Genomic DNA, 25,475 nt, shown 5'->3' on the forward strand with positions numbered 1-25,475 from the left:
CTCCTAGGCCCCTCTCAGAAAGGGAGTTAGGGGTTGCAGACCAGTGAACAAGATTCTGAACTACAGTGAAACCGCAGAGGACCCCCATGGGTTGCGTGGGTTACTGTGTGGCATTAGCGGTAGAGTCCTGAGGGCCCAGTGAGGAAGTGGGAGCACAGCACCCCCTGTATGACCAGCCCTGAGACAGTGCAAGGAGACACCTACTGAAGGTCACACGGCCTGGGTCCAGAGCACTCTGGACAAAGCACAGCCTCTCTGTGCAGCAGAGATGGCAATCCTTCCAGAAGCTGAAAGATCTAAGGAAAGTCGGGCTAGCTGGCCCAGTGTGGGTGCTCCGGCCAAATGGCCAGAGAAGCCCAGGATGGGCATAACTCCTGCCTGAACTTCTGATTTTACAGGAGCCCACCATCATGTAAAACCACCTCCCAGCCACCCCTCGCCCCCCAGCAGTGGGCACCACCGAGTCCAGCTTTGATGACTGTGGTCCCTTTAAATCCTTGCCTCTCCTTCGGAGCCTAGTGAGAAGCCTCTCAAGCAAAGGGCCAACTGGGAAAAGTCTTGTTATTAACCTCAACACCTGCACTTGAAAGTGGTGCTCAGATTCTGCGGCGGGTGGGGGAAGGGCGGTGGGCTGGCCGGGGAGGGGAGGGTTTGAGAATGTGCTCTGGTGCACACGCGCGGCCCACGGCTGCATTCGGGGCCCAGAGCCTTAACGCAGCTGCCAGCGTGCTTCATGTACCTGATTTCTACCCTTGGCTGAACACCAATTTCCAATCCAATTGCCAGTTCGTGCCAGGCTGCGGCCAATATGCCGTCTCCACCCACCTGGACTCTCGCTGCTCTTCGTGCGGGGGCCCTGCCCTCTGGGAGCAAGTGCAAGGCTCAGGCCGCGTGACGGCTGTGGCCCACCGCGTTCTCCAGCCCAGGCCAGTCTGAGGGGGGCATCTCCCTGTCGCCGAGCAGGCAAGTCAGCAGGAGGAATTCAAAACATAGCTGGGACAGGAAAGGGTCCTCTTCCTGACCCCCAACTCTGCTTCAGCCTCAAAGGAGGCTTTATTTAGTCGAGATACTACTACTCCCTCTGCCCCCCCCCCCGCCACCATTTACCTACAGACACCGGAAGAAGAGAACTTCATGCAGAAGCCCTCAGCGCTCCACAGAAGTGAGCCTTTGTGCAAGTTCTAAATCCCTTTGAAAAAACCCCAAAGATCCTTTTAAACAAACAAATACCAAGCCACTGGGAGGAGGTCACTGTTGAGACTAATAACCACTCTCTTTCTTCAGTATAACAAACCGCATTTACACCCTTCTGAGACCACCTGCTTTCCTACCAATTCCCACATTTGGGGTTAAAAGAAAAATGGCTTCTAAAAAATTCTGTGAGGTCAGGACAGTGGTGGAAGACGTCCGCCTCGTGGGTTCGATCAGGAAAGAGACCCGGGGGGTGGGTGTGCACGTGTAGACCCTGATGTGTGAACTTCCTGATTCTGCCCTGAGTTTTCCAAAAAAAAAAAAAAAAAAAAAATCTCAAGTCTCCTCCTTCCGCAGGCTGAAAAATTCCCAAGTTTTCCAGCCAGGCTTCAAATATATCAGACAGAAAGACAAAAACAAGAGGAGAAGGGAACTAAGAAGGGCAGAGAATGAATTTGGATTTCTGCTTCACTTTCAATTCAGTCTCCAAAATTCCTTTTGGAAGAGAAATGGTAAAAAGAGGGAAAAAAAAAAACGCAGAGAGAATAAAAGACATCGTGTTCTTTCCTTATGACCCAAAAAAATCCAAACCTTGCTATTTTAAACAAAGAAAAGCACAGCGTGTGAGGAACAGCTTGCGTACAGCTGAAGCCGGCATTATTTACCTCAGGTTTCCTATACTAACTCAACTTCCACTTCTTAAGCACTTTTGCAACAAACGAGAAGAGAGAGGTAAAGGCCAGAAGGGTGCAGGACAGGGGACTGTCGACGGATCCTGAAGGTGGCCCCGGGCTCGCTCCTGCCCAGGCTGGCCACGGGGCCTCGCCCGGCTACGGGGTCCGGCTGCCAGTCCAAGTCTCCAGTCCGGCTCCGACAACAGCCTGCGAGCCCCCCTCCCCAGCTCCAGTCACATTACAAGAAGCATTTGTCTGTGGCGTTTATTCTCAACCCTGTTGAGGTTTCTCCTAATTGGCTTAGAAAAGATGGCGTTTGCAGACAGCTGGGGCTGGGGGAGGGTGTGTGGGGAGGCAGGCCAGCTTCCACCTCGTTCGGGGGTGACTGACGCCAGTGACGCTGCCCCGGACTCAACCTAACGCTTTGATGGCAGTCCCGGGTCTCAACGGACCCACTACATGGACGGTCTCTAACCCGCTCTTAACTGTCTCCACTCAGCACCTCGAACATCAGCTGAAATATCTTTGCCAACTGCCTGTGCCTTGTTCCTGAAGGCAAATGCAGGAGGGTGGGTCAAGGAGGCACCATCGCACAGGCTTCCAGGTATCAAGCCCCATTCTCCACCTCACACTAGCTGTGTGACCTTAGTCAAATTACCTAACCTCTCTGATTAATCACCCTTCGGGTAAATGCAGTGGCTAGGTGGTAAATAAATGTGAGAGTACATGAAGCCTCAGCAGTGCCTGATAATCACTTATTCACTCACTCAATTAAAAAATATTAAAAATATTACTCATTTACTCAATTAAAAAATATTCACCCAGGGCACTACTCGGTTAGTAGACCATGAGACTTGATCTTTGGGTCATGAATTCGATCCCCATGTTGGGTCTGGTGCTTACTTAAAAAAAAAAAAATTCAGCAAGCCCTTAATTCTTAAAGGTGATTGGTTTTACAACTTGGGGATGGGGGGAAGGGGAGGTGAAAAGGAGGGCAAAGAGCGACCACAGCAGGAGAAGACTATCAGAAATGAAGAGAAAACAGGATTTCCTATCTACACGCTGAGCCCACACTTTATTAGCTGATGAAAGGCCACGTCGGGCAAGGTGCAACTAGGCTAAATCAGGAGCTTGGGGTCTATGGGTGGGCAGGGAACTTGTGACTGCTGTGCTTTCCTCAGACACTCCTTGATTATTTACCTTAAAGGAACAATGAGAAGTTAAGAGGTGTGAAGTGACAAATACACAAAATCTGCCGGTGCCTACGTGCAGCCCATTAACAGCACCTCTTCCTCTGGGTCGCCCAGGGTGACACCTCCAGGCAAAGCGAACAGTCCTGGACCAGGGAGCTGCAGCCCTTTGCTTGGTGCTGAAGCGGAGTTTGAGAGCCATCCCCCTCCCTCCCCATGCCCTCCTCAAACTTATTTGGCCCTACTGTTTACAGCTCACAGCACTACAAATCTTTATTTCTTGTCACCCACTGGCCCGAGCTGTCCCCACCCCCTGTTTCTTCCAGACAAGTTAATAAGATGGAAGGCTCCCTAGAGGCCTGGAGCCGGCGAACATTATCACTTGGAAGCAAGGCAGAAATCCTGACACATCGGAAATGACTTCAAGCCTATTAATTACCCTTTCTTCTTTGGCAGATCTTTTGAAAGAAAGCTTGACAAATGGAAAGGAAGGCTGCCATTGCCTCTCCGCCCCAATTAAGCCCCCATTCCCACCCCAAGAAAAAATAAAAAGGCCGATATTGGATTCGTGTTAACAATCTGTGAGGACGGTACCCACCACCTCAAGGAGCCCCGCCTGTGGTCTGCATGGTCAGGGTCACAAAAGGGCGAGCCCCTCTTATGGCTAAGTCATTGCAAACTAAGAGATCTGGGAAGCTTGAAGAAGTAGAGAGCAGGACAGGGCTTGGGACCCCAGGGTCTGTCTTCTGGGTTTAGGGGGAACCCAGATTCCCCCGGCGAACGTTCAGGGCAAAGGATGCTAGGGAACCGGTGAGCATCCATACGGTCACTTGTCTCTGTTGTGACAGATGCAATGATGCTTTCTTTGATTCTTGGATGCCGCATCTTTCCTGAAATCCTCTCGACGAATCTCACCAACAGAGCAGCACAGGGAGGCTTCTAATGCTAGAAAACCTGGTGTGCCGAGGGACCGAACAATCACGGCATCTTTGCGCTTCCTCATCTGCCGGGGCTCCCCTGAAACACTCCCTTCCTTAGTCAGGTTTATGCAGAAATGACTGGGTGGATTACTGTAATTCTCCGGAGCCCGGTTCTTCGGTGCACTTTTTGTACGTCCATCTATTCCAATCACCAAGTGAATTCCAATGGGACTTGCAAACGCAGCCACTGGTTTTCTTCCTGAAATGGGTTCCTTCCACCGAAGCAGTCTCTGTATGAGCATTCGCTCAGCTGCCCCACCTAGCACCTCGAGTCAGCCCTAATGGTTTCCCTCCCCGTAACCAGCATCCAGCTGAGAACATCTTACGTTATCTTATGCATTGTCTCCAAAAATGTTCCAAATCCCACTGCCTCTCCCTAACCCCACTGCTACAGCCCAAGACCTCAGCGGCTCTCCCCCCACTTCTGCGATGAGTTCCCACTGGTCTTCCTACTGCCCAACATGTGGCCCTGTCACCTTCCTCTACTCAGAAGCCAGTGGGATCTTTCCAGAGCAGAAGCCCTATGCCTCTGTCCCTCTTGCCTCCTTCCAACGGCTGCACCCAGGCTCGCAAACTCTTCATGGTCCAGCCCCATCCACCTCCCTCACTCATTGCCTACCCCTCTCCCTCTCAGCCATGGTCTTCTGTCATTCAAACACATCATGTTCATGCCACCCCAGGGCCTTTGCACTCACCACTGCCTTCTTCTTGGAATGCCTTTGCTTCTCCATTCAAATGCCTGCTCTGTGGGGAGGCCACGGCCACCTACCTACCTCAATAGGCCCTAGGCTCCCTCGCCCGGATATTCCTACTGTATCTTTTTCAGAGCATGTTAGCAGTAGCTGCAATAACCTATGCTCCTCCTTCCTGAGCTCAGGAGGGCTAGGATTTGGTCTGCTTTGTTCCTACAGTATTGTTGGAAGTGGAACAGAGGGTGCCCCAATATACAGGAGAGCCCGGAGCCCAGGATGAGCCTCTGTTGGGACTGTGGGGGCTCCCCTGCCCCTGGCCGACCGGAGGAGCTCCAGAATGAACACACGACTGGACCGGTGCAACCCAGCCCCCACCCGGCTCCGGAAATACCAAGGACTTTGAGCTGGAATGACCCAATGCCTGACCACGCTGGGCCGGCTGGGCCATCATCTGACAGGGGTCACGCAGCCTTCCAAGGGGATTGTGGATTTGAATCTCTGTGCCTGGGTCTGCTCAAGGCAGGGCCACCCACTCAGGCCCCATTTTTCTGGTGCATTTCCACCATATCTCATTTTAAACTCAAACAAAATTTTTTTAAACCATTACCCAGGAAATCGTCAAATCATTTGTTCATTTTTATTAGCGCCGCTGTAATTAAAGAGAATCATTGCTGAAATCTTAAGCTGCACTTAACAAAACCCACCCTCCAACCAATCAATTAGTATTACAATAACCACGTTCCCTTGTTGCTGCCGCTATTAGCATTTTGATTGAATGTCTGTTGAAAAGTGACTGCTAACAGAAGATTGTGTTCAGAAAGTAATGTTTCTTTATTCGTCACCACTGAACCTTGTCTGGTTGTCTCCAGTCTCAGCTCAAAAGAGACAAGGCAGTTTCCAAAAGCAGTCACTTTGGTGGCGGATTATATTTTCAGGAGGTGGGTGATAAATTAGGCATAATGGCCCCAGCATGGCCAGCTAACACACAGGGGCCTCCTGCTGGCCAGGCCTCACTTGACACAGCTGCACCTCGACTATCGGAGCCCTCACGGGGTGACATGTGTCCCTGCTGCCGCTACACCCGCCCCTACCCCAATAATCCAGGCCAGTAAATGCCAGGTCTCCACACACAGCACTTTGGAAAACTCAGATATAATAATGCCTCTGCCAGATAAGCCAGTGACCACTGTGATTCGTACAGAAGATGATCATTACTCGCTTCTCTGCCGGGCACTTGGGAAACCTGTTATTCTAACATAATACAGTCTCCAGTCGTCATAATAATAAAAGCACCAGTCAGTAAAGAGATGGGTTAACAAGCTTCATTACGGGCAGAGAATGCCTGTCTTCTCCACGTCACAGAAATTAAAGACAAGAGTTCATTAAATCACTGTATTAGAATTTAAACGACCTGCTGGTTCAGACAGCTCTATTTACTGATGTGCACCCCCCGTCATCGAGGCCTTGTGCGGCTAAATGGAGATCTCCAGAAAGGACGCAACCAAACAAAGTTTCCATTAAGCGCAGACTCCAGGCAAGTCAGCTGCTCGGTTAAAGGAGAAGCTGCTTTGACTGGTCTTAAAGTAGTACAGGCCACATGACCGGGGATGCTGGCCATCAGGAAGGCCAGGTGTTCCAGGATATAAACGTGGAGATGGTTACATGCCATCCATCTGTCTGTCCATCCAAAGTTTCAATCCACAGCAAAGGACATGCAGGGGGTCCACCCATATCCCACCCACAATAGCAAGGGGCATCCACAGACTGTATTAATGAGCCATTAAAAAAACAAAAAAACAAACAAAAAGAACCAAAACCAAAACCCCAAAACAAAACAAAACAAAACCTTCCAGCATTCAGAGGGGGGAAACAGTGATACGGTTCCTTTAAAAATCTTGCCTTTCTCCAAGCACTGTCTCCTCTTCCTCCCCCCAACTCTGGCTTCTTCCCTGGCTGCCAGACAGGATTTTATAAGTGTCAGGTAGCAATTTCATTTTTAAAATGCTCTTATCAAGGATTTAGGGTGAAAGATAAAATCAGCACAGTAAATCATCATAAAGGAGGGTGGCATGAGGCACAGTATTTTACAAATCAGAACAGTTAACAAAATGACAGGGAAACAAAGTAAGTTTAAGCATCCTCTCAAAGGGGGAGAGCAGAGGCCAAATTAAATAGAAAGATCGCCCTTCTAAATTTCCGAGCTCCCTTTAGTAAACAGGCTTGGCATATTTGCTAAGAACTGCGTGAACAGTCCAATTTCCACTTTCAAACAGGATGTTTTTAGAAGGCATATATATTGTCAAACCATTACACACACTTAACTAGGGGCTTTCATCGAAGTCATCTGACCTGCAAGCATGTGTTGCTAATATCACTGCTTTATTATTTATCAAATCAATTTCTTCATGGAATGACTAATACGGCAGACACAGCTGCTCTCTTCTTCCCACCCAGCTGCTACCGCCCTGGCAGCAGCAAGATTTGCGAGGCTACCTGCGGTTTCCTACCCCCCACATTTTGCTAAAGAAACTTACCAAAAAAAAAAAAAAAAAAAAAAAAAAGAAAAAAGAGGAAAAGAAGGGGATGGACCCAGGAGGTGCCAATTTAGGATTCGAGCCACTTTGGGGAAGCCGTTTATACTACCCAGGAAAAGTCAAGACTGCTAATTGCCCAGGTCTGGATATGAGTCTTTGTTTTACCAGGGGATTTTATTAGTCCTGCAAGAAAGCAACCGCAAACCAAAAATAAAGTAAAAATAGATACAGGTACCTACTTTTCTCGTCTGATCTGCTGCGAGTAGCGTCTTTTTGATTCCAGCATTTTTAACACCGACCAAGGGCCACCTCCTATTCAAATGTGCACCATATGCCACCCCTGTCCCACGACACACACAAAGCTGTGATGGACCCCACGAGTGGCAACTCCTAAAAATAAGGTCATTAAGATGCTGTTTATCCTAACTTTTTAATATATGCTCACCAATCTCTTCAGAGCCCTACCTGAAAATTCACAATAAATAACACACAATTCGAGGACTTCCCATCAGCCAAGCAACGGTTCAATCGTCCATTAAAAGCTAGAGTTCTAAAAATACACAGAGGGAAATTACAAGGTATTGTTGATACACATTTCTGTTGTAAAACGGGATCACTACTATGGGCAAAATACAAAGCTCCTTTTGTAAATCTTACTCTTTTTTTTTTTTTTTAGAGGTAAGACAGCATGGGGGAGGGAGTAAATTAAACCATAATTTCCAGGCAATGTTTCCTTATTGTCACTCAGAAAAATTGCCAGGTGTTTCCAGAGTAGTTTATACATAAATATACTAGCTGAATTAGGAACTCTTCCCAGGGCAAATGAATCAACTTAATTAAAAGAAAACTAGGCTGCCAAGCCTAGGGATTTTGGAAGTGGGGAGGAGATTCAGAAACCTGTAAGGACATACCTTTCTACCTGACCTTCGAGAGCAAAGCACATAAGCGTTTTGAATCCTGAACTGGGGCGCCTGGGTGGCTCAGTTGGTTGAGCATCCGACTTCAGCTCAGGTCATGATCTCACGGTTTGTGAGTTCGAGCCCCGCGTCGGGCTCTGTCTGACCTGACAGCTCGGAGCCTGGAGCCTACTTCGGATTCTGTGTCTCCCTCTCTCTCTGCCCTCCCCTACTCACGCTCTGTCCCCCTCTCTCAAAAATAAATAAACATTAAAAAAAAATCCTGGTACAGACTTCTGGCTGAAGCACACCTACGCCCCCAGCCCAGCAGGGTGCACCAGGCATCACAGATTGGAGGAAGGAGTGCAGGACTCATTTTTTTTTTTTTTTAATTGAACCAGTGTTTTTAGTCTTTCTTCTAGGTCACCTGTGAAGCATAACTATGACCCCACCTAAGGCATCTTTTTTCTCTTAAGAAAGAACCCCCATTCGTTTCCTGGGTAATTGTTCCTCCCTTGGGCTCTGGAGAAACAGCAGTGCTCTGGAACCATCCTCAGTTCTCCAGAGCCTTCTCCCGAAAATGCCTGCAGCTCTTACGCCGCCCTCCAGACAAGACCACCGCACCTCGGTTGTGCCAGCGTACGTCTCGGGTTGGGGGAAGGTGTTGAGCAGAGGAGGCGGAAATGGCGACAGTGACCAGGAACCTCTGTTTTAAGGTGAATGAGACCAGAGACCCCAGTGAGGAGGGCCCGCCCATTTTCCACCCACCCTCTTGTCCTATATATTAACACAGTGAGAAATACTGGGGCTATTGGGGTGGGAGGTGGGGAAGGCGCAGATAAGAAGCAAATCATCACTAAGAATGGAGAAGTGCCACAAAGGAGAGGGACAAGGTGCCGGGAGCAGAGACAACCGACGGGGCTGACCCACTCTGGGGGTCGAGAAAGACCTCCCCAGGGAAAGGATATTTAAGACTCGTCCTGAAAGGGGAGTAAGGACTGGCCAGGTGTGTTCCTGGCAGCCCAAGGAATGGCCTGTGAGGGTAGCCCTGCTAAGGAAACGCGCAGGACATCAGTGTGGCTGTAGGGAGCATGGGGTCAGGTGAAGCCGGTTAAGTGGAAAGGGACCAAAGACTGCAGACCAGCGTCAACACTGTAGGACTCATCCTAATGGTGGCAGGAAGCCAGCAAAGTATTTTTGGTAGGACAGGAACTAGATTCACAACTGGCACAACAGAATGGTAGTTATTCGCTCCTCCCCGCCACGCTCCCATGGACCACTGAGAGCCACTCACCTGAAGGAGACACCTCCTCCTTCCCAGGGCTGACACACCACAGCACATACCAAGGGCGCCCTCCAGCCCACTGCCCGGACAGAGGTGAAGGTCAAAGACCAGGTCAGTGGTACCGCCTTGGTGAATTTTAAAGCTGGAGGTCCTTGGGACTGGCTGACCCAGGGGGTCCTGCCTTGACTGCATGATAGCTTTGTGGCGAACACTGAAACTTGTGGATGCCAGGGCCCCCACCCTGGGTCTTGCTGAAGTGATCCGGAGTGGGCCCCAGGCACCGGTACGCCTTAGAAACTCCCTAGGTGACTTTAATGTGCAACCTGGGTTGAAAGCGGCGGATACAGTCCAAACCTCTGACGAGACTACAATCATTCATCATATGGGGTGTCTAACGTCGGGCTGTGTGATGCCTGAAGTCACCCCGGGCTTCCCAGCCAACCCTGCCTCTGAGCGAGTAAGCCAAAGTTAGCCACAGGAGTGAGGCAACTCTTTGGGTTATGAGTAGCATCTAAATTCCAACTCAAGGAACCTAAGCGGAAGAGGTGAACTTGGGGAAGTTCCCTCCTCCGCGTTACCAGGCAGACTACAACGGCATCGAAGGACTTCTACTAAAGTGACTAACGGGGTCCCAGGGGCCGCGGCCATTCGTGCCCGGAACACACAGCAGCTGGGTGTGAGGCAGGAGGGAGCCCAGGGCTGGCAAGAGATACACAAAACGGGGGCCACTGTCGCTTCCGTGTCTATTCTGGGCCCCGGATGGGTGATGTCACCTCCAGCGGCAGTGGAAAGCGGGAGTCATGAATCATCCATGAACCGGCCCGGCCTCCGAGATAATAAATCGGATGTCAGCACCGAGTACTTTGCAGATCTGGTGCAGAGGCGCTGGCCTCGCCTAGGGTGCTGGAACACAGGCACCCGTGCTGGAGACATTCAGACAGAAGGATGTGCTTTCAATTATTCTCTGATATCAAGGCGGGGTGGCAAGTTGAGGAAGAAATTCTCTGACTTGTAGGGAGTGCTCAAAGGTGGGCAACTTTGATCACTGCAAAATCACGGCAGTTATTTTTCTGTTCTGCCAGGTTCGCCGACCAAACCTGAGGGTTAAGAGAAGCACATCGGCGTGGGCGCTCACACTGTTAATTACTGCTGTGCCCACTGGTGTCCCAGGACTGGGGACCTGAGGGGGTTGCCCCCTTGACCCTCAATGGCATTAATTTAGCTCAGACACTCAGGCTAGGATTGAATTTGGCAAATGTTCCTGCCTGGAAGGGTTTCTGAGACAACATAAAGAAATCAAGAAGTGTGTCTGGCAGGTTTTGAAGTTCAGTCTTGTCTCACTGTGTTTTTGTACTTCTTCTCCAGCATGCAAGTTGGAACAGGCACGTAAGGGCCGTAGGGTCTGTGTGGTCGCACACGAGCTCTCCTGATTTCCGCCTCTCTCTCTCGGATTTCCCTAAGCAGCCGAACGGAATGAACCGAGCTGGAAACACCTGTCATGGGTGCAGTCTGCATTCTTGAGAGCTGGGGTTCGGACGAGCCCTCCGCACACTGGCATATCGACAACTCCTCAGTGTATGCCCTGGCTTCTAACGAAGTGACGGAGCTCTGGAGGCTACTACATTCAAATGAAATCTCAGAGCAGAAAAATATATTTAACACCCTAAGGTCAACTGCACAGTGTCTGGGTAACTTCAAACTAGGGAAGTCGTGAACAATGTCAGGATTTGGGGGCCGTGTTCTCACATAGGTCTCCCCTCTGACCAACTTTGCTGTGGGAGAGGCATAATGTGACAGGGATGTGCAGGGAGAGGGGCTCGCCTGCCTGCCCCGCTGAGACTGCAGCCCCAATGTCAGGGGCAAGCGCCCCCCGGAAAGCACCACTCTGCCCTCCGCGCGTCCCTCAGGGTCTCCTGGGACAGCCTGCCACAACCGGGGGACACTGAAAATAACAAGGCGATTCTCTCACACTTGCCGATGCTAGAAGCCCGACGCCAAGGTGTCCTTGGCCGGGCCACGAGGAAATCTGTCCCGCGCTGTCCCCCTTCGCTTTGGGTGTGGCCGGAAATACTCGTCTTCCAGCTGCCTCAGCCTAGTCCTGCTTCTGGGTCACACGTCCCTCCTCCCACGCCCTCCCTCTTAGGATCCCAGTCCTGTGGGATCAACCCGAGCCAGCCTGGCCTCATCTTGATTACATTTGCAAAGGCCCGATTTCCAAATAAGGTCACCTTCTGAGATAAGAGGGGTTAAGATTTCAATATCTCCTTTGAGAGGGTATACAATTCAACCCACAAAACTCTCCGCTCTTGGCGAACTTAACGGCATCTGCGAACAGCACCCTTGAGTGTTAAACATTTCCTCTGCTCACCAAGTCCTGGCCTTTATTCCCCAAGCAACAGTAACAGTATCAACAGTAAAATAACATGAGCTATTATACTAATAAAGCTAATATGTATAGTCTCCTAAGTGTTAGATATTTCACATAGACGGATTACCTCACTTAAACCTCACAAGTCTGTGAATAATAACATTCCCCATTTCACAGATAAGAAAACTGAGGTTAAGAGCAGCTTAGTAACTTGCCCAGGGTCGCACAGTTGATCGGTGGTAGCACTGGAATTTGAAACCAGTAGTGTGACTTTAGACCTAAGCTCTCACCCCTTTGCCACATGACCCAGACACCTCACTACCTTCATTAACTGGGTACTTGCTGTGACTTGTAAGCTATAGCAACAGGGACACAGAGGAGGAGTCTGCATTTGTCATATTATGTAAGGTCCCCATGTGTTTATTAATCACAACATGGTTAGGAAAATGCTTCTAACTTTCTTCTTTAATTAAAAAGCATTTTGAACTTCTGGAATGGAGGTTCTCTCCCCTTTGACCTCTCTCCCCTCCGGTCTGGGATAAACTCAAGCAAACCATGTTTCTTTCCAGATGGGGGCCAGTCTGGCTATTCTATTAATAGCACATTGTCTGGGAGGACCAGAAACTACGAAGAAAATCCTCATCTATCTATCTGACGCTCTGTTTATGGAAACTAAAAAAAGGCGACTCAGAGTCGTAAAGGATGCTTGGCTGCATTTAATCAAATTTTGTTCTTTTGGATCAACTTGGTCCCTCTCCAAGGCAGAAGAGAGGACTCCAATGAGACAGGGCCCTCACCTCATTCAACCGAGCAGAGATGCCACATGTTGTCCCAAGGCCAGAATTACAACCAAGTCTTAAAATATTGATGCAAATGTCAGGAACAAGGTAGAAGTGACAACTGTTACTGTGTAAGGGGAGCCAGGACAAGGTGAGTTCTTCTCTTTGGAAAACTCTCTCTCATGTTATTATATCCCTACATTTACAATTCACGTTGCAACAAGTTTTAGAAGCTTAAACCCTAAAAAAGTAAATGTCTGAATAAGTCAATTTCAGTAAATTTTGGCACAAAAATTCAAAAGGTAAATAAGCATACAATAAAATGTTTTTCCTTGTTTTTGTACCACTGGTCACTTAATCTTCTTCCCCGCAAGTACATGGTGTTTCTTAGTTATGTAAACTTGTATCTGTGAGTATGTGCGCATGCCCATAAAACATATTCAGGGGCTAACTCTTCATGGCCAGAGACTTTCCAAGTCTTTCATACTTTTTAGCCACTGCAAGACTCAGGCTAACCCAATGTCATCGTTCCTATTTCACAAATGAGGAATCTGAATCACAGAGAGGGTAAGTAACTTGCCCAAGGTCACACAGTTACTACACTGCAGAGCTTAGATTCAAACACCAGCTGCCTGACTTCAGAGCATGAGCTCTTTTTTTCCTCTAAGTTTATTTATTTTGAGAGGGGGGAGAGAGAGAGAGAATGAGCTAGCAGAGGAGGGGCAGAGAGAGAGGGAGAGGGAGAATCCCAAGTAGGCTCCATGCTGTCAGCCCAGAGCCTGATGTGGGGCTCAAAACTCACAAACCATGAGATCATGACCTGAGCCAAAACCAAGAGTCGGACGTTATAACCGACCTGAGCCACCTGGGAGCCCCCAGAGCCATGTGCTCTTAACCACTGTGTCATTCTAACGCTCTGTGACCAGTTTTATGGGTCTCCTTTCAGAAATACCCTATGCATCTGCAAGCGTATGCTTTGGGTGTGAAGGAGACGGGAAGATTATTTTAAAGATCAGGGCCTTAAAAACTTGGAGTATAGTTTGTTTGCCTCAAGAAGTTAAACCGATGGGGGCGCCTGGGTGGCTCAGTCGGTTAAGCATCCGACTTTGGCTCAGGTCATGATCTCATGGTTCGTGGGTTCGAGCCCCATGTCGAGCTCTGTGCTGACAGCTAGCTCAGGGCCTGGAGCCTGTTTCAGATTCTGTGTCTCCCTCTCTCTCTGGCCCTGCCCTGCTCACGCGGTCTCTCTCTCTCAGAAGAAAAACAAAATTGAGGAAAAAAGTTAAACTGATGGTCTTCCTTCAGGGGGAAAGCAAAGAAATGAGTCACACTCATCATGGGCATGCTATAAGCCGACTCACTTAACTTGTACAGAGCAGGGGTGTCACCTCCACAAGTGACCCAAACGGGGCTCAAAGCTCTTCAGTAACTCAAATCCCACCTGTGGGAGGCAGGGAGGGCCCGCAAAGCTAGGGGTCTCATGGTACACCACGGCGACACCGAGACACTGAGCAGCAAAGCTCCAAACGGAAGCTCAAGTCCACAGCTGCACGGCAGCAAGGCTCCTAACCTCCAGTCCCCGAGGGAGGTGGTAGCCCCGGCCTCTGGTTCCCGGGCGCTAAGAAAGGGGGTGCTTTTAATCAAGGTGCCGCGCTGAAGGCTCCTTTCCCTTCGGGCCTCCACACCCTGCCCTCACCGAGATCTTAAAACATGTCGTGAGAGTCAGAGCTGGGGCCTCTATGGGAACAGGCCCCGACAAAGGCCTCATTGTCCGTCTCTACAAAAAACCCATTTCTGGGTCAGTGAAGTTGCTGACCCTGGGTCCACTCCCTTTCTGCTTCTGTGGGGCCACAGCCAGGAGGGAGGCAGGAAGGCCTATTAGCTCACCACCGTTTTGGTGCCAGGGCTTTTATTCCAAAGGAAAGGAGTTTAAGATTTATACTTTAGCTCCAGAAGATGCAGGGCGCCCAGGGTGCCAAATCCCCCCGGCCACACAGGCTCCCTCTCGCGCTGGGCACCCTGTCCCCCGCCCCGTTGCCAGGGAGTTGAGAGCTTTGTGTTCCTCCGCATCTCCGAAGGAAAGCAGGTGAACAGAAACCCAGCTACTGTGTTGATTAATATCTCAAGAGACAGCGCCGGAATGGGCGCTTCCGGAATTTAGTTAGCTCGGGGGAGGGGGGGTGGGGGAGATTAAAGCCTTCTCCTTGCTTCCTGTCAGAAATAAAATTAAGGTCTCAGATCGATGTTGCCAGGGCTGGGGTATCCGCGGGAATCTTTAACGGCCTCCTCTCCACATGTTGTCAAATGCACATTCCCCTTCAACCCTGCCCTTTTAATTGGTTATTGGCGAGGTCATGTTTGCACCAATTTCTCGGGAAGGCTAATGGTGTTTATTTAAGGGGAAAATAGAACGTGCAGACAGCTCTGGGGGCTGGTCTCTGAGAGACGGTGCAGGGTGGGGGCTGCGGCTCCAGGCCCCCACTCCCCTCCTTCTGCCCTCCACTGCTGCATGTTCCTGGTGGACCCAAGGAGGTCCTGAGATGCGTCAGATGGCAGCTCAGGCCTTGAGGGAAATGTGCTTGGGGGGGGGGGGGGCAAAGGTGCACGGCCCCTGGGCGAGGCCCCACAAGGGAGTCAAGAAGCTGGGGTGCACCCCTCATGGTGGGCGCACAGAAGCACGCTCACCCCCCTTACACAGCCCTGCCTTTAGAATGAGCCCAGGCAGGAGCACAGGACCCTGGGTGCCGAGCATCTAGTGGAGAAGTGCCTGGCACCCCATTTACCCCACTGTAGGACCTGGCGGTTCTTACCCATTCTAACTAAAGCGTGCCCAACTTCAAGGACGGCCGGAACTGCTTTCCAATAGAATCTCTCCAAGTACTCCAAGGCAGCGATTAACACCACCGCCAGCCGCCCTCACCCCATTCCCTGCGTCCCTTCTGATCCAGGCGGACAGAAGGAGACTCAGTCATATTGAGTTTCTACCCTATTCTGAACATCCTCTCCTAGAGGCCTGGTTTACCAGTCTCTTTCCTAAGCAGTTGCCTCACACTTACATGGGCCATTCTGGGGAGAGAAGATTCTCTGTCACCTGACCCAATTGAGACCCTTTATTTGCGGTAAAGAGCCCAAGTGTGGTGGCCACACATCATCCTACAGACTGGACTGAAAGTTCTGTGTGGCCAAGAACACAGCGGTGTCCGTGGCCTAGAACACAGCGGCTGCAGGTTACCAAATTGGGATCAATCCTAATAATGATCAAGCTACTGGCTTACAGGTTTCCAATAAACGCTTTGATAGATCTCAGACTTGGGGTGGGGCGGGATGGGCGCCCAACACCATCAGCAGCTTGCGCAGCGGATGAGAGCCAGATGTGAGAGGTGGGGACCCTGCAAGGGCAGGACTCTGGCGGGTGGACTCCGGTGTGGGCACCGAGGCCCTCGTGCCACGTGACCAAGCGTCACCACCAGCTGTGATTCCAGGCATCCCTGCCACCCTTCCTACCCCATCCAACAACGCTCTCCCACCCACAGGGACCTCCTCCTCCCACAACGTCCCATCTGTGGGCCGCAGGGTCCCAACCCCCTTCCCTAGGCAAGGTCAGAATGGGAGACTCTCACATGCATACGTTATCTTTGACATCCTACACCTTCGGAGGAAGCAATGCCTTTTAATTTTTAATTTAGTTTACACCTTTGTGAAGCTCTTTTTACATCCCCTTCCTCAACGGAAAACAGGCAGCAGTGAACAAATAATGAGAGTGCGATCCTCAGTCATCTGTAGCGCCCGTGAACCTGCCTGGACGCCAGAGGTCAATTTCAAAAGTGAGCGTCTGGCGGGGAGTCAGGACGTTAAGGGCTGTTTTTCCCCCCTTAGAAGGGCATTATCTTCTATCACAGTTTCAGGTACATCTTCCTGGCACCATTTTAAGAAATAAACCGATTACGCAAATTACCGAGACCTTCAGCTGCAGCGAACTGCTTGTCGGGACGGAGGTGCGTACAAGCTTCAAGGGAGAAGCGGAGCTCAGCCCCACGGCCTGGGGGTGAGCTTGCACAAAGCTCCTCCCTCTTTTCCCACACGGGGCTGCTGCGATGCCCTTCCAGCTGGGCAGCTCCTGAAAGGGAACAGCCACCTGGGGAAGGGCGCAGCCACCCCGGAGAAGGGCCCTCCAAGTAGGGTGCCTGCTGGGGACGGTGCTCTTCTTGGAGGGTCATAACCGCCTCAGCTGAGGTCAGTAGTGCAGAGGGGCCTGCTGGGGAGCCAGGAAGCTGGGCCTCTCCAAAGCCATTAGCATTGCACTTAATGAGGAACTGTTAACAGCGGTGAGAGGAGTCCTCCATCACACTGAGCTTTATTTTCCTCTCAGTGTATCCGTCCCTCTGCCTCTGGCAACGTTCTGGAGCAAACAGGCCTGCTGGGTAATGGAAGCCGCAGGGAGTGAGAAGGCCTGTCTCATTCCCTCTCCAGCTGACCCTCACCAGGCAATCCCATAAGCTTCAAAGACACCCGACTCGTCTGCCACTGGGCCCCCAACCACCCAGCTCTCCTTGATGGGCCGGATGGGGTTCAGCCTGGAGGGCTGGGCTGGGAGGGAGGAACAGCGGAGGCGCCCCCTGGAAGGACACTGGAGGCGGGGGCTCCCTTCCCTGACAAGGAGGTGAATGTGAGACGGATTTCAGGAACCAGCGCCCCACGCTCCTCCGCTTTCTCAGACAGGGCTGGTGACAGTGGGGACAGATCCAAACCACTCTGCGCTCCCTCGCCCCCTCCGGCTCACGCATTAGCCTTGTGCCTCCCAAAGGGCGAATCAGAAAGGACACTTTGCTGTGTCTTTCCCTCCAGACCCTCCCCGCCAGCCCCTCTCTGGGATCAATACCTAATGCTGAATTCAAGATCTTATCTGAGGTTTGCAAGGATAAAGCAACAAACTTCCCCCCAGTGATTAAATCCTTTGATGATCAGCCCCATATTTCTCAGACCGCCCCCAATGGCTTTGAGAGAACGAATGAAAGTCTCTGAGAAAACTGGAAAGCCACCTTCTTTCTCTGCCTGTGGGCACAAAGAATCTCGTGGAAGGTTTGAGTAGCTCACACCACCTGGCTGCAGGAACCTGCTATGTGGCCCTCCAACACTCTACATGCCTCAGTTTCTCCATCTGAAATGGAGGTGTGCCACAGTCCAGCAAGAAGGGCAGGTGGGGAAGGACCAATATCGAGGAGGCGCTCAGGAGGTAAAATCACCAACTCCCCTGCTTTAAACCACTGCCTAGCACCAAGCCTGCAGAGCAGGGCTCTGGGTCAGACAGGCTGGGTTTATGTCCAACTAGGGACTCTGGGCAGCTGGGTTCACCTATGACCATCATAAAGATTCAACAGTATGTGCAGGTGCTGAGCTAAGCACACGGTGTAAAACCGCTCAGGAAGTGCTGGCGGTTTCTACCAAGAGTGTTACCGTGGCCTGGTTAGCCCAGAGCCCACTGTACCACCATAGTGGGTATAGTCACGGGACACAGGACACAGTACTTCCACAGGAGTGCTGTTGCAAGAGGCCCCCAGCTGTCTGTCCCTCTAGGATGTCCTCAGGGCGAGCCCAAGGTCACACGTGCTTCCCAGGGTGGGCTGCATCCTGTGACAGGTGAACATACAACATCAGCCCTCTCACCCCAGCCGCAGATAGCCCTAGCTTCAGAATCCCCTGCGGCGTCACAGATCAGCTCCTCCACTGCTCCTCAAGGGCACCCCTGCGTGCTAATCCCCATCTCCAGGGCGCCGGAGACAGCCCCTTCCCTCCCTCTCCTAGCTGAAACAAGAAGAATGAAAAAGGACTTAATCTTGGACATTCTCTCAGTTAACAGGCCAGAAACATACTTCAGGTCCTGCATGGAGGGAGCAGCAGAAGCCGGAGGGAGGTCTGCTCCAAGGGGAAAGAGGGAGAAGACGACGCCACACCTTCTGTGGGAGTCAGGTGCTGAATGACCTTCTTCCTGCTTCCAGAGTGGAGGACTGCCATCCAGGGAGGGCTGGTGGTCTCCTGTCCCCTGGAATCTTTCCCAGGGTGCCAGCGCGGTCCAAGGACAGAGGTAAGAGGGGAAGAAACACAGGCGGTCGCTTCTGTGAACAGATGTAATGGAGGGCCACCCTGTCCCTGGGGGCCCAGCGGGGGACAGGGGCAGAGGGGAGCCACTGTGGGGTGAGGAGTGGAAATCCTGCCCTGTGTTCTGGCTCACGGTGGCAAGAGTATTTGGAGAGGGTCCCACGAGCCTGTTGGACCAGACTCGGGGCCCCCGGGCGCAACCAAATGTGCAGCTTTCCCGGACCGCAGCGGTCTCAGCCCCAAGGGCGCACAGGTGACTTCTAGGCCCGGGGCCGGGCCGCGCAGCACAGCGGGGTTGGGAGTTGGGGGGAAGCGCTGTGCATGCTCTGTGGCCGCATGCAGGGTGAACGGTGGGACCTCTTTAAGAGGAGAGCCACAGACAGGGCTAGCATGGAGAGGCGTCCTTAACTTCTGCTAAGGCAGCACTTTCTTCTTGATAAGATAATGGGAAACAGGAAATGGAGGAGGTGAAGGTAAGGTTGGGCCAAGGTGGCTGCAGGAGGATTTTATGTTCTCGGGCTTATCACCCGATTCCAAATGTGCACTCCATCAGGGATGCGGGGCCACTCGTTCCACACGCGGATTTGTGCGTCTGTTGGGGGAGGTATCCTTTTTTTTTTTTTTTAAATTCTTTCCACCCCCAAATGCTCATAACCACTTAAGTATAAACTCAGCTTGAGCACCCAGTTCAAAGAGAAAGTCCTCAGCTCTTCAGAGGGGCTGGAAAGTGTGGAGGGGCCAAAGCTCTGCACCGAGAGAACCCCAGGGAGCAGACTTCCGTACAGGAGGGCAGGGGGGCAGCATGTGGGGGCCTTCTTCCCTCCTGCCTTCCCTTTCCCCACACCGCCAGCGGGGCCCCCAGGACCGCGTCCGCTCCGGCTGGCTCCCCGGTGCGCACCCATGCACGCCCCGTGCTCAGAAGGGCTCCGCCCTGGGTTGAGTGCTATGCTGTCACCTTGAAATTCTGCCTAAGTTTTGAATTAAGAGGCCCCACCTTCCGCCTGTTCTGGCTCCACAAATCATGCAAGGGGTCCGCAGGAATCTGGCACCCCTGGCATGGCAGAAGGGTGCGTGGGCAGCCCCTGCTGGGGCTGGGGGGCAGGGCTGAGTGCGCGGGGGGCTGTATCCACCCTCCTTCCTGCCAGTGGGCCCCTGAAGTCATGGGAGAGAAAGCAATGCCATCCTGGGGCCACGCTGAGCATGGGGCTGTAAAATGGACCTCGCGACAGGAATCAGAGGGGCCACCACCCCATGACCACACCCAGCGCCTCAGAGCAAGGGAAGAGGGTCCACCCACAGCAGGAGGCATCTGGGTCAGAAATAGGGGAAGATGTTGCCCGGTACTTCCTCAGGGGCCCAGCGCCCCCAGTGTTAACCTGCCTCTGTCTGCTGTTAGCTGAGTAATGTAACATGGAGAGTCACCGGCCCTCTCACAACCCCAGACGCCGCACCTCTTTCCCTGGCACAGCTGTGAGGGTTGCGCAGATGATTTTCTCTCCCTCCAACACTGCCTAACCCAGAGCTCAAAAATACCTCTATTTGTGGATATTCTAAAACATGATAACACTACTGTCTACAGAAGCCACTCGAGAATCTTCCAGGAGTGTGAATTCTAGCCCTGAACACTAGTGCTGCATTCAGATGGGCCTCACCCACCCTGAAGATAAATAGACGAAAACATTCTTCTCAACAAACCCACCCCCACATGAAGACCACGGAGAAGGAGCAGAATCTGAAATCAGCAGTCCTAGGAGTGAGTCCCTGTTGACCTTGGGTGGCCCCCTTCACCCCCTCTGAGTTTCGGTCACCTCACCCACAACACAGAGGTGATGACGGTGAAAACAATAATAATAAGAGCTAACCTGCGCACAGTTGATGTGTGTGTGTGGCACTCCAACTCTCTAAACAACCCTATAGGGAAGTACTAACATTATCCCCATTTTACAGATGACTCAACTGAGGTAAAGAAGCTAAAGGAGTGCAGTGATTTTCCTAAAGTCAAGGGGCTGCTGGGAAGATCAGAACACACAATGCCTGTGAAAACAGTGCTCAGACCCCCCCACCCCGCTCCTCTCCTAAGGATGCTGGTGGAGAATAATCATGAGTTACTCGTTTCTGCACCCCCTTCCCCTCCCTCTCTCAGCCTCAAGATGCTTAGTGAGGCAGAGGACAAAGCAATCATTCCACACTTGTAAGTCTGTCTTTTCCTCCTTGCCTCCTCCCTACTTTTCATCCTCCACCCCTCCCCATTCCTCCCCCACAAACACCATCAAAGCCCCAGCTTTCCACCCGATTTTCCATTTTCCCTTCTGAGGATGCTGTCGATGGACTCACGGGAAGCCAGACTGCCAGGCACACTCAGGACAGCCCCTCCTTCTCCCACCCCTGATCCTGCCTCTCTTTCACTCAGCCTGCCTGCTCCCAACAGGAGAGACATACAGTCAGCGCTGGGAAACTGCTTCTAATCACAGGTGACAGCAAGAATGTAAACAACACAAGAAACATCTAAATGCAATCCTAGTGGCAAGGAAACACTGCTCGCTCCGGCTTCTCTCAAGAACGCGGCTTCCTGCCACTTCCCTTCCTGCTCTGCCCATTACTGCCCTGTTCCTAGGAGCCCCAGACACCAGGGGCTTCCAGAGAACCGGAGAACGGAACGCTAAGCCACAACCTTTGACTCTACTTTCTCTAGGAGGAGTTTCTAGATTCGTCCAATTTTCTGTTTAAAGCAGTCATTTCAACGTGTTCCTTTTTGGGGGAGGGGAGGCACGGAGGTCAGAGACCCCTTTGAAAATCTGTTGAGAGCGACGCATCGTCTCCGAAGAAAAGCGCAAACATGAAACATTCTGTGCGCCATCTCGGAGGCTTACAGGCCCCAGCTGAGACCCATTTTCTGGAACATGGATAGGACAGTAAGAGCACAGGAGAAAACACGAGTAAGTGCAGTGCCCTCTAAACATTCCAGACGTGCACGAGGGCGCTTCCAGGTCTGCAATCGCAGGCCGAATAAGCCTTTTCTGGCTCTTCGGGTTGCCAGTGTGTTTCTAAACCACTTCCTTCGATGCAAATTGAGAGCTCAGCTGAGTAACTGCTATGAATAATTTCCACTTGGATCACTTAGTTCTCAGGGCTAGCAAAGACGGAGAGAGCCCGGATTAGAAAGGTTTATGGGAACACGGTGGGCGTGGCCGATCTTTAACTGTCCGGCATCCGGACTCTGAGCTGTGGTGCCCCGCCGTGAATACAGACCTTCAACAGACGATCAACCTGTGGAAGGGGCGACCTTCCTCCGTGGGGCTCTTACCTCTGTGCCTGTTGGTTGTCTTGTCAAACATCAGCATTGCATCCTCCACCTGCAAAACAAATACAGAACGGGGTCTGCTTTAGGAATTTTAACAAAACATGTGAAATGTTACATACTGGTGGGGGAAGAGTGGTTTCCATTATCAAAGCCACAGGTGCTCATTTAACTTTATGTGAAGGGGCGCCTGGGTGGCTCAGCTGGTTGGGCATCCGACATTGGCTCAGGTCATGATCTTGTAGTCCATGAGTTCGAGCCCCGCGTCAGGCTCTGTGCTGACAGCTCAGAGCCTGGAGCCTGCTTGGGATTCTGTGTCACCCTCTCTCTCTCTGCCCCTCCCCTGCTTGCTCTCTCTCTCTTTCAAAAATAAACATAAATTTTAAAATATTTTTAAAAATTATGTGAAAACAAAAAATTAGGAAAAAAAATCACTGTCTTTCCTATCTTTCTGCCTAGTACAACCATAGTTAATATCTACTACATTTCCCTTTAGTTTTTGCCTTAAGAAACCTTATGGCAATTTTAACATAGTTTAAATCATACTACATATAGAATTTCCCCCTAGTTCTTTTTTTAAATATAATATTACAATATTGCACACACTTCCCAGATTACTACACTGTGAATATTATGCTTTTCCCCCCAATTTTTTATTATGGTAAAATACACATAACCTAAAAATTGCCATGTGAACGGTTCCTTAAGTGCACAGTTCAGTGGTATTAAATACATTCATAACATTGAACTACCATCCCCACCATCCATTTCCGGAACTCTTTACATTTTGTAAAACTGACACTCTACCCCCATCAAATAATTAGCCCCCCATCCCCTTTGTCCCCCTCGGCGCCCGGCAAGCACCCTCTGTCTGCTGTCTCTGACTGTGACTCCTCTAAGTACAGAGGTTCCCCCCATTTCCAGGGCACACACTCCAAGACATCCAGTAGATGCCTGGAACTGTGGACAGTACCCAACCCAATACCTTCCACGTTTTTTCCTGTACATACACACCCATCATAAAGTCCAATTTATACATTAGGCACGGTAAAGGATTTAACAACAATAACTAATAATAAAATAGAACCATTACGACAATGTACTGTAATACAAGTTATGTGAATGCGGTCTTTCCCTCTCGAAATATCTTATTGTACTGCCACTGATGAGAGAGGAAAAGATGCCCATGTGGTGAGAGGAAGTGAGGTGAATGACGTCGGCATGTGACGTAGGGTTAGGCGGCTACTGACCTGATGACCATCTGTCAGGAGGACCATCCAGCTCTAGGACCACAGTTGACCGTGGGTAATGGATACCACAAATAAGGGGGGGACTACTATATTTGATGGAAGGAGAATCACATGGTATTTGTCTTTTTGTGACTGGCTTATGCCGCTTAGCATAATGTCCTCAAGGTTCATCCACATTCCGTTCTATACGTGTATCACATTTTGCTTATTCATTCGTCTGTCGATGGATACTCAGTCTTAGCTATTGTCAAAAGCGCCACCATAAAACAGGAGTATCCAAGTATCTCCTTGAGTCCCCATTTTCAGAAATGAAATTTAGATCGTAGGGTAACTTTATTTTTAATTTTCTGAGGAACTGACATACTGTTTTCCACAGTGGCCATTCCATTTTACATCCCCACCAACAGTGCACGAAGTTTCCAGTTTCTCCACACCCTGGCCAGCACTTGTTATTTCCTGGGAGTTTTTAGACAGCAGTCATCTTCGTAGGTGTGAGGGACTGCAAATACTATCTTGACTGCTGTATAATATTTTGTGGAGTGAGAAACTATAGCTCACTCAATTATCCTTCTGTGGATATTCAAATTGTTTCTGGTTATAAACAATGGATATATAACATCTTGATTATTATGGGCTGAATTGTGCCTCCTGCCAAATTCCGATGTTGGAGTCCTGACACCCTTCCCCCCCCCCCGCTCACCAGTATCTCAGAATGTGATTGTATTTGGAGATGGGGTCTCTAACAGGGCCATTATGGAGTTAAAATGAGTCATTAGGGTGGGTCCTGATCCAGTACTGACTAGACCTTGCAAGAAGAGGAAATCTGGACACAGTCAGGTACAGAGGAAAGTACCTGAGGACACAGAGAGAAGGTGGCTGTCTGCAAGCCAAGGAGAGGGGGCTCAGAAGCAACCAAGTCTGCCAATCGTGGACTTCCAGCCTCCAGAATAGTGAGAAAATAAACTTTTGTTGTTTGGCCACCCAGTCTGTGGTACTTTGTTGTGGTTGTCCTGGCACACTAATACATTCGTGCTAGGACCTTTTCCAAACTATCAAAGAGAAGAAAACCCAAAGGCATCCTCCGTCTCTCTTCCTATTCCTCCCTCAGTCTTTTGAGGCATCCTGCAACCCTTCTGGATATTTCTAGAACTAAGATTTCAGGATCCACACTCCATTCCCATGTAAATGTCAAGAAAGTCACCCTTACTGACCCAGATTTGGCTTTTGAATTCCACTCCTTATACTTAAAGATCCAATTCTTTATTCTTCCACAAAAATACACATCTTTAGTACAGGTACGGTCCTAGTCAATCTGCTATTCACTTGGAGACTGTACCTCGTTTGGCCAGGTAAGCAGCCTGGTCTCCCCATTCATTTTGTGCCCAAGATTGGCAGTAAAGCTACGACTCAACCCATGTGGTCATGGGCAAAGCTGCCAGCCCAAGGGCTCTGTGCCTGGGGCAATGTCAGTATGTGTGCAGTGGGGAAGGACTGAGCACTGCTCACTGGAGCTCCAAGGCTCACAAATGAGTTTGGGAGCCGGAGCTAAGCCAGCTGAGAAAGGGAATCATAGGCCATTCATTCGTCACTCCTCCCAGACTACAATCTCTGATGGAGGGGAAGACACTGGGCAAAGCAATAAAACCAGGCTTAAAATGCTGCCTCCAGAAAAATCAAATCTATTTTTCTAGATGCTATCACATAGAATGGGGTGGGGGGTGGGGCGGGAAGCAAAGTCAAGGTAAAAATGGAAGAGGGGGTAGGCCAGCCAGATGTAACCCTCGAAGGGACTGGCCTAGCTTAAAAATCCCTTCCGGAGTCAGGGCTCACCTCCCCACTTTGTTGCTAAGCAACCGAGTCTGAACAAACAGGCTCCTGGGGCCTTGCCCTTCTGGTCCCCATTACTAAAGTCAGTTACTGGGAGGACAATGGCCTTGCATGGTGACTGTTCTGCCAGCAAGGAGCTACTCTCTCTCCATCGGGCACCAGGCCGAGGGGAGTAAGTGATGCTAGGCTGGAGATGGGTTCCCTCACCAGACCCCTCGGCAGTGGGGTAGCCTTGATGGTCCCCAGGCTCCTGCGGAGGCCACACACACCACAGGCGTCTGCCTCCGCGTGCCACTCAGGCAAAACCACCAGAAGATCAACTGGTTTGTTTGTACACAGAGCACTCACACTTGAGCATATGGTACTGCAGACTCAGACCCCAGGGCCTCGATAAGAATTCCAATGCCTGGGGTGC

The 25,475-nt window shown here is 50.8% G+C and overlaps 1 protein-coding gene across 1 annotated transcript in view; it reads right to left on the reverse strand.

The window, feature by feature from the left end:
• MSI2 (musashi RNA binding protein 2) overlaps nt 1-25,475 on the reverse strand; it is a 382,942-nt gene that overhangs the window by 113,825 nt on the left and 243,642 nt on the right. The window contains exon 6 of the mRNA XM_077762854.1: nt 21,990-22,038. Coding sequence (XP_077618980.1) covers nt 21,990-22,038 — 49 coding nt within the window. The remainder of the gene's footprint in view (nt 1-21,989; nt 22,039-25,475) is intronic.

Source organism: Crocuta crocuta, unplaced genomic scaffold (assembly GCF_008692635.1).
Source record: "Crocuta crocuta isolate KB4526 unplaced genomic scaffold, BGI_CrCroc_1.0 scaffold144, whole genome shotgun sequence".
In the NCBI taxonomy this organism is placed as follows: Eukaryota; Metazoa; Chordata; class Mammalia; order Carnivora; family Hyaenidae; genus Crocuta; species Crocuta crocuta.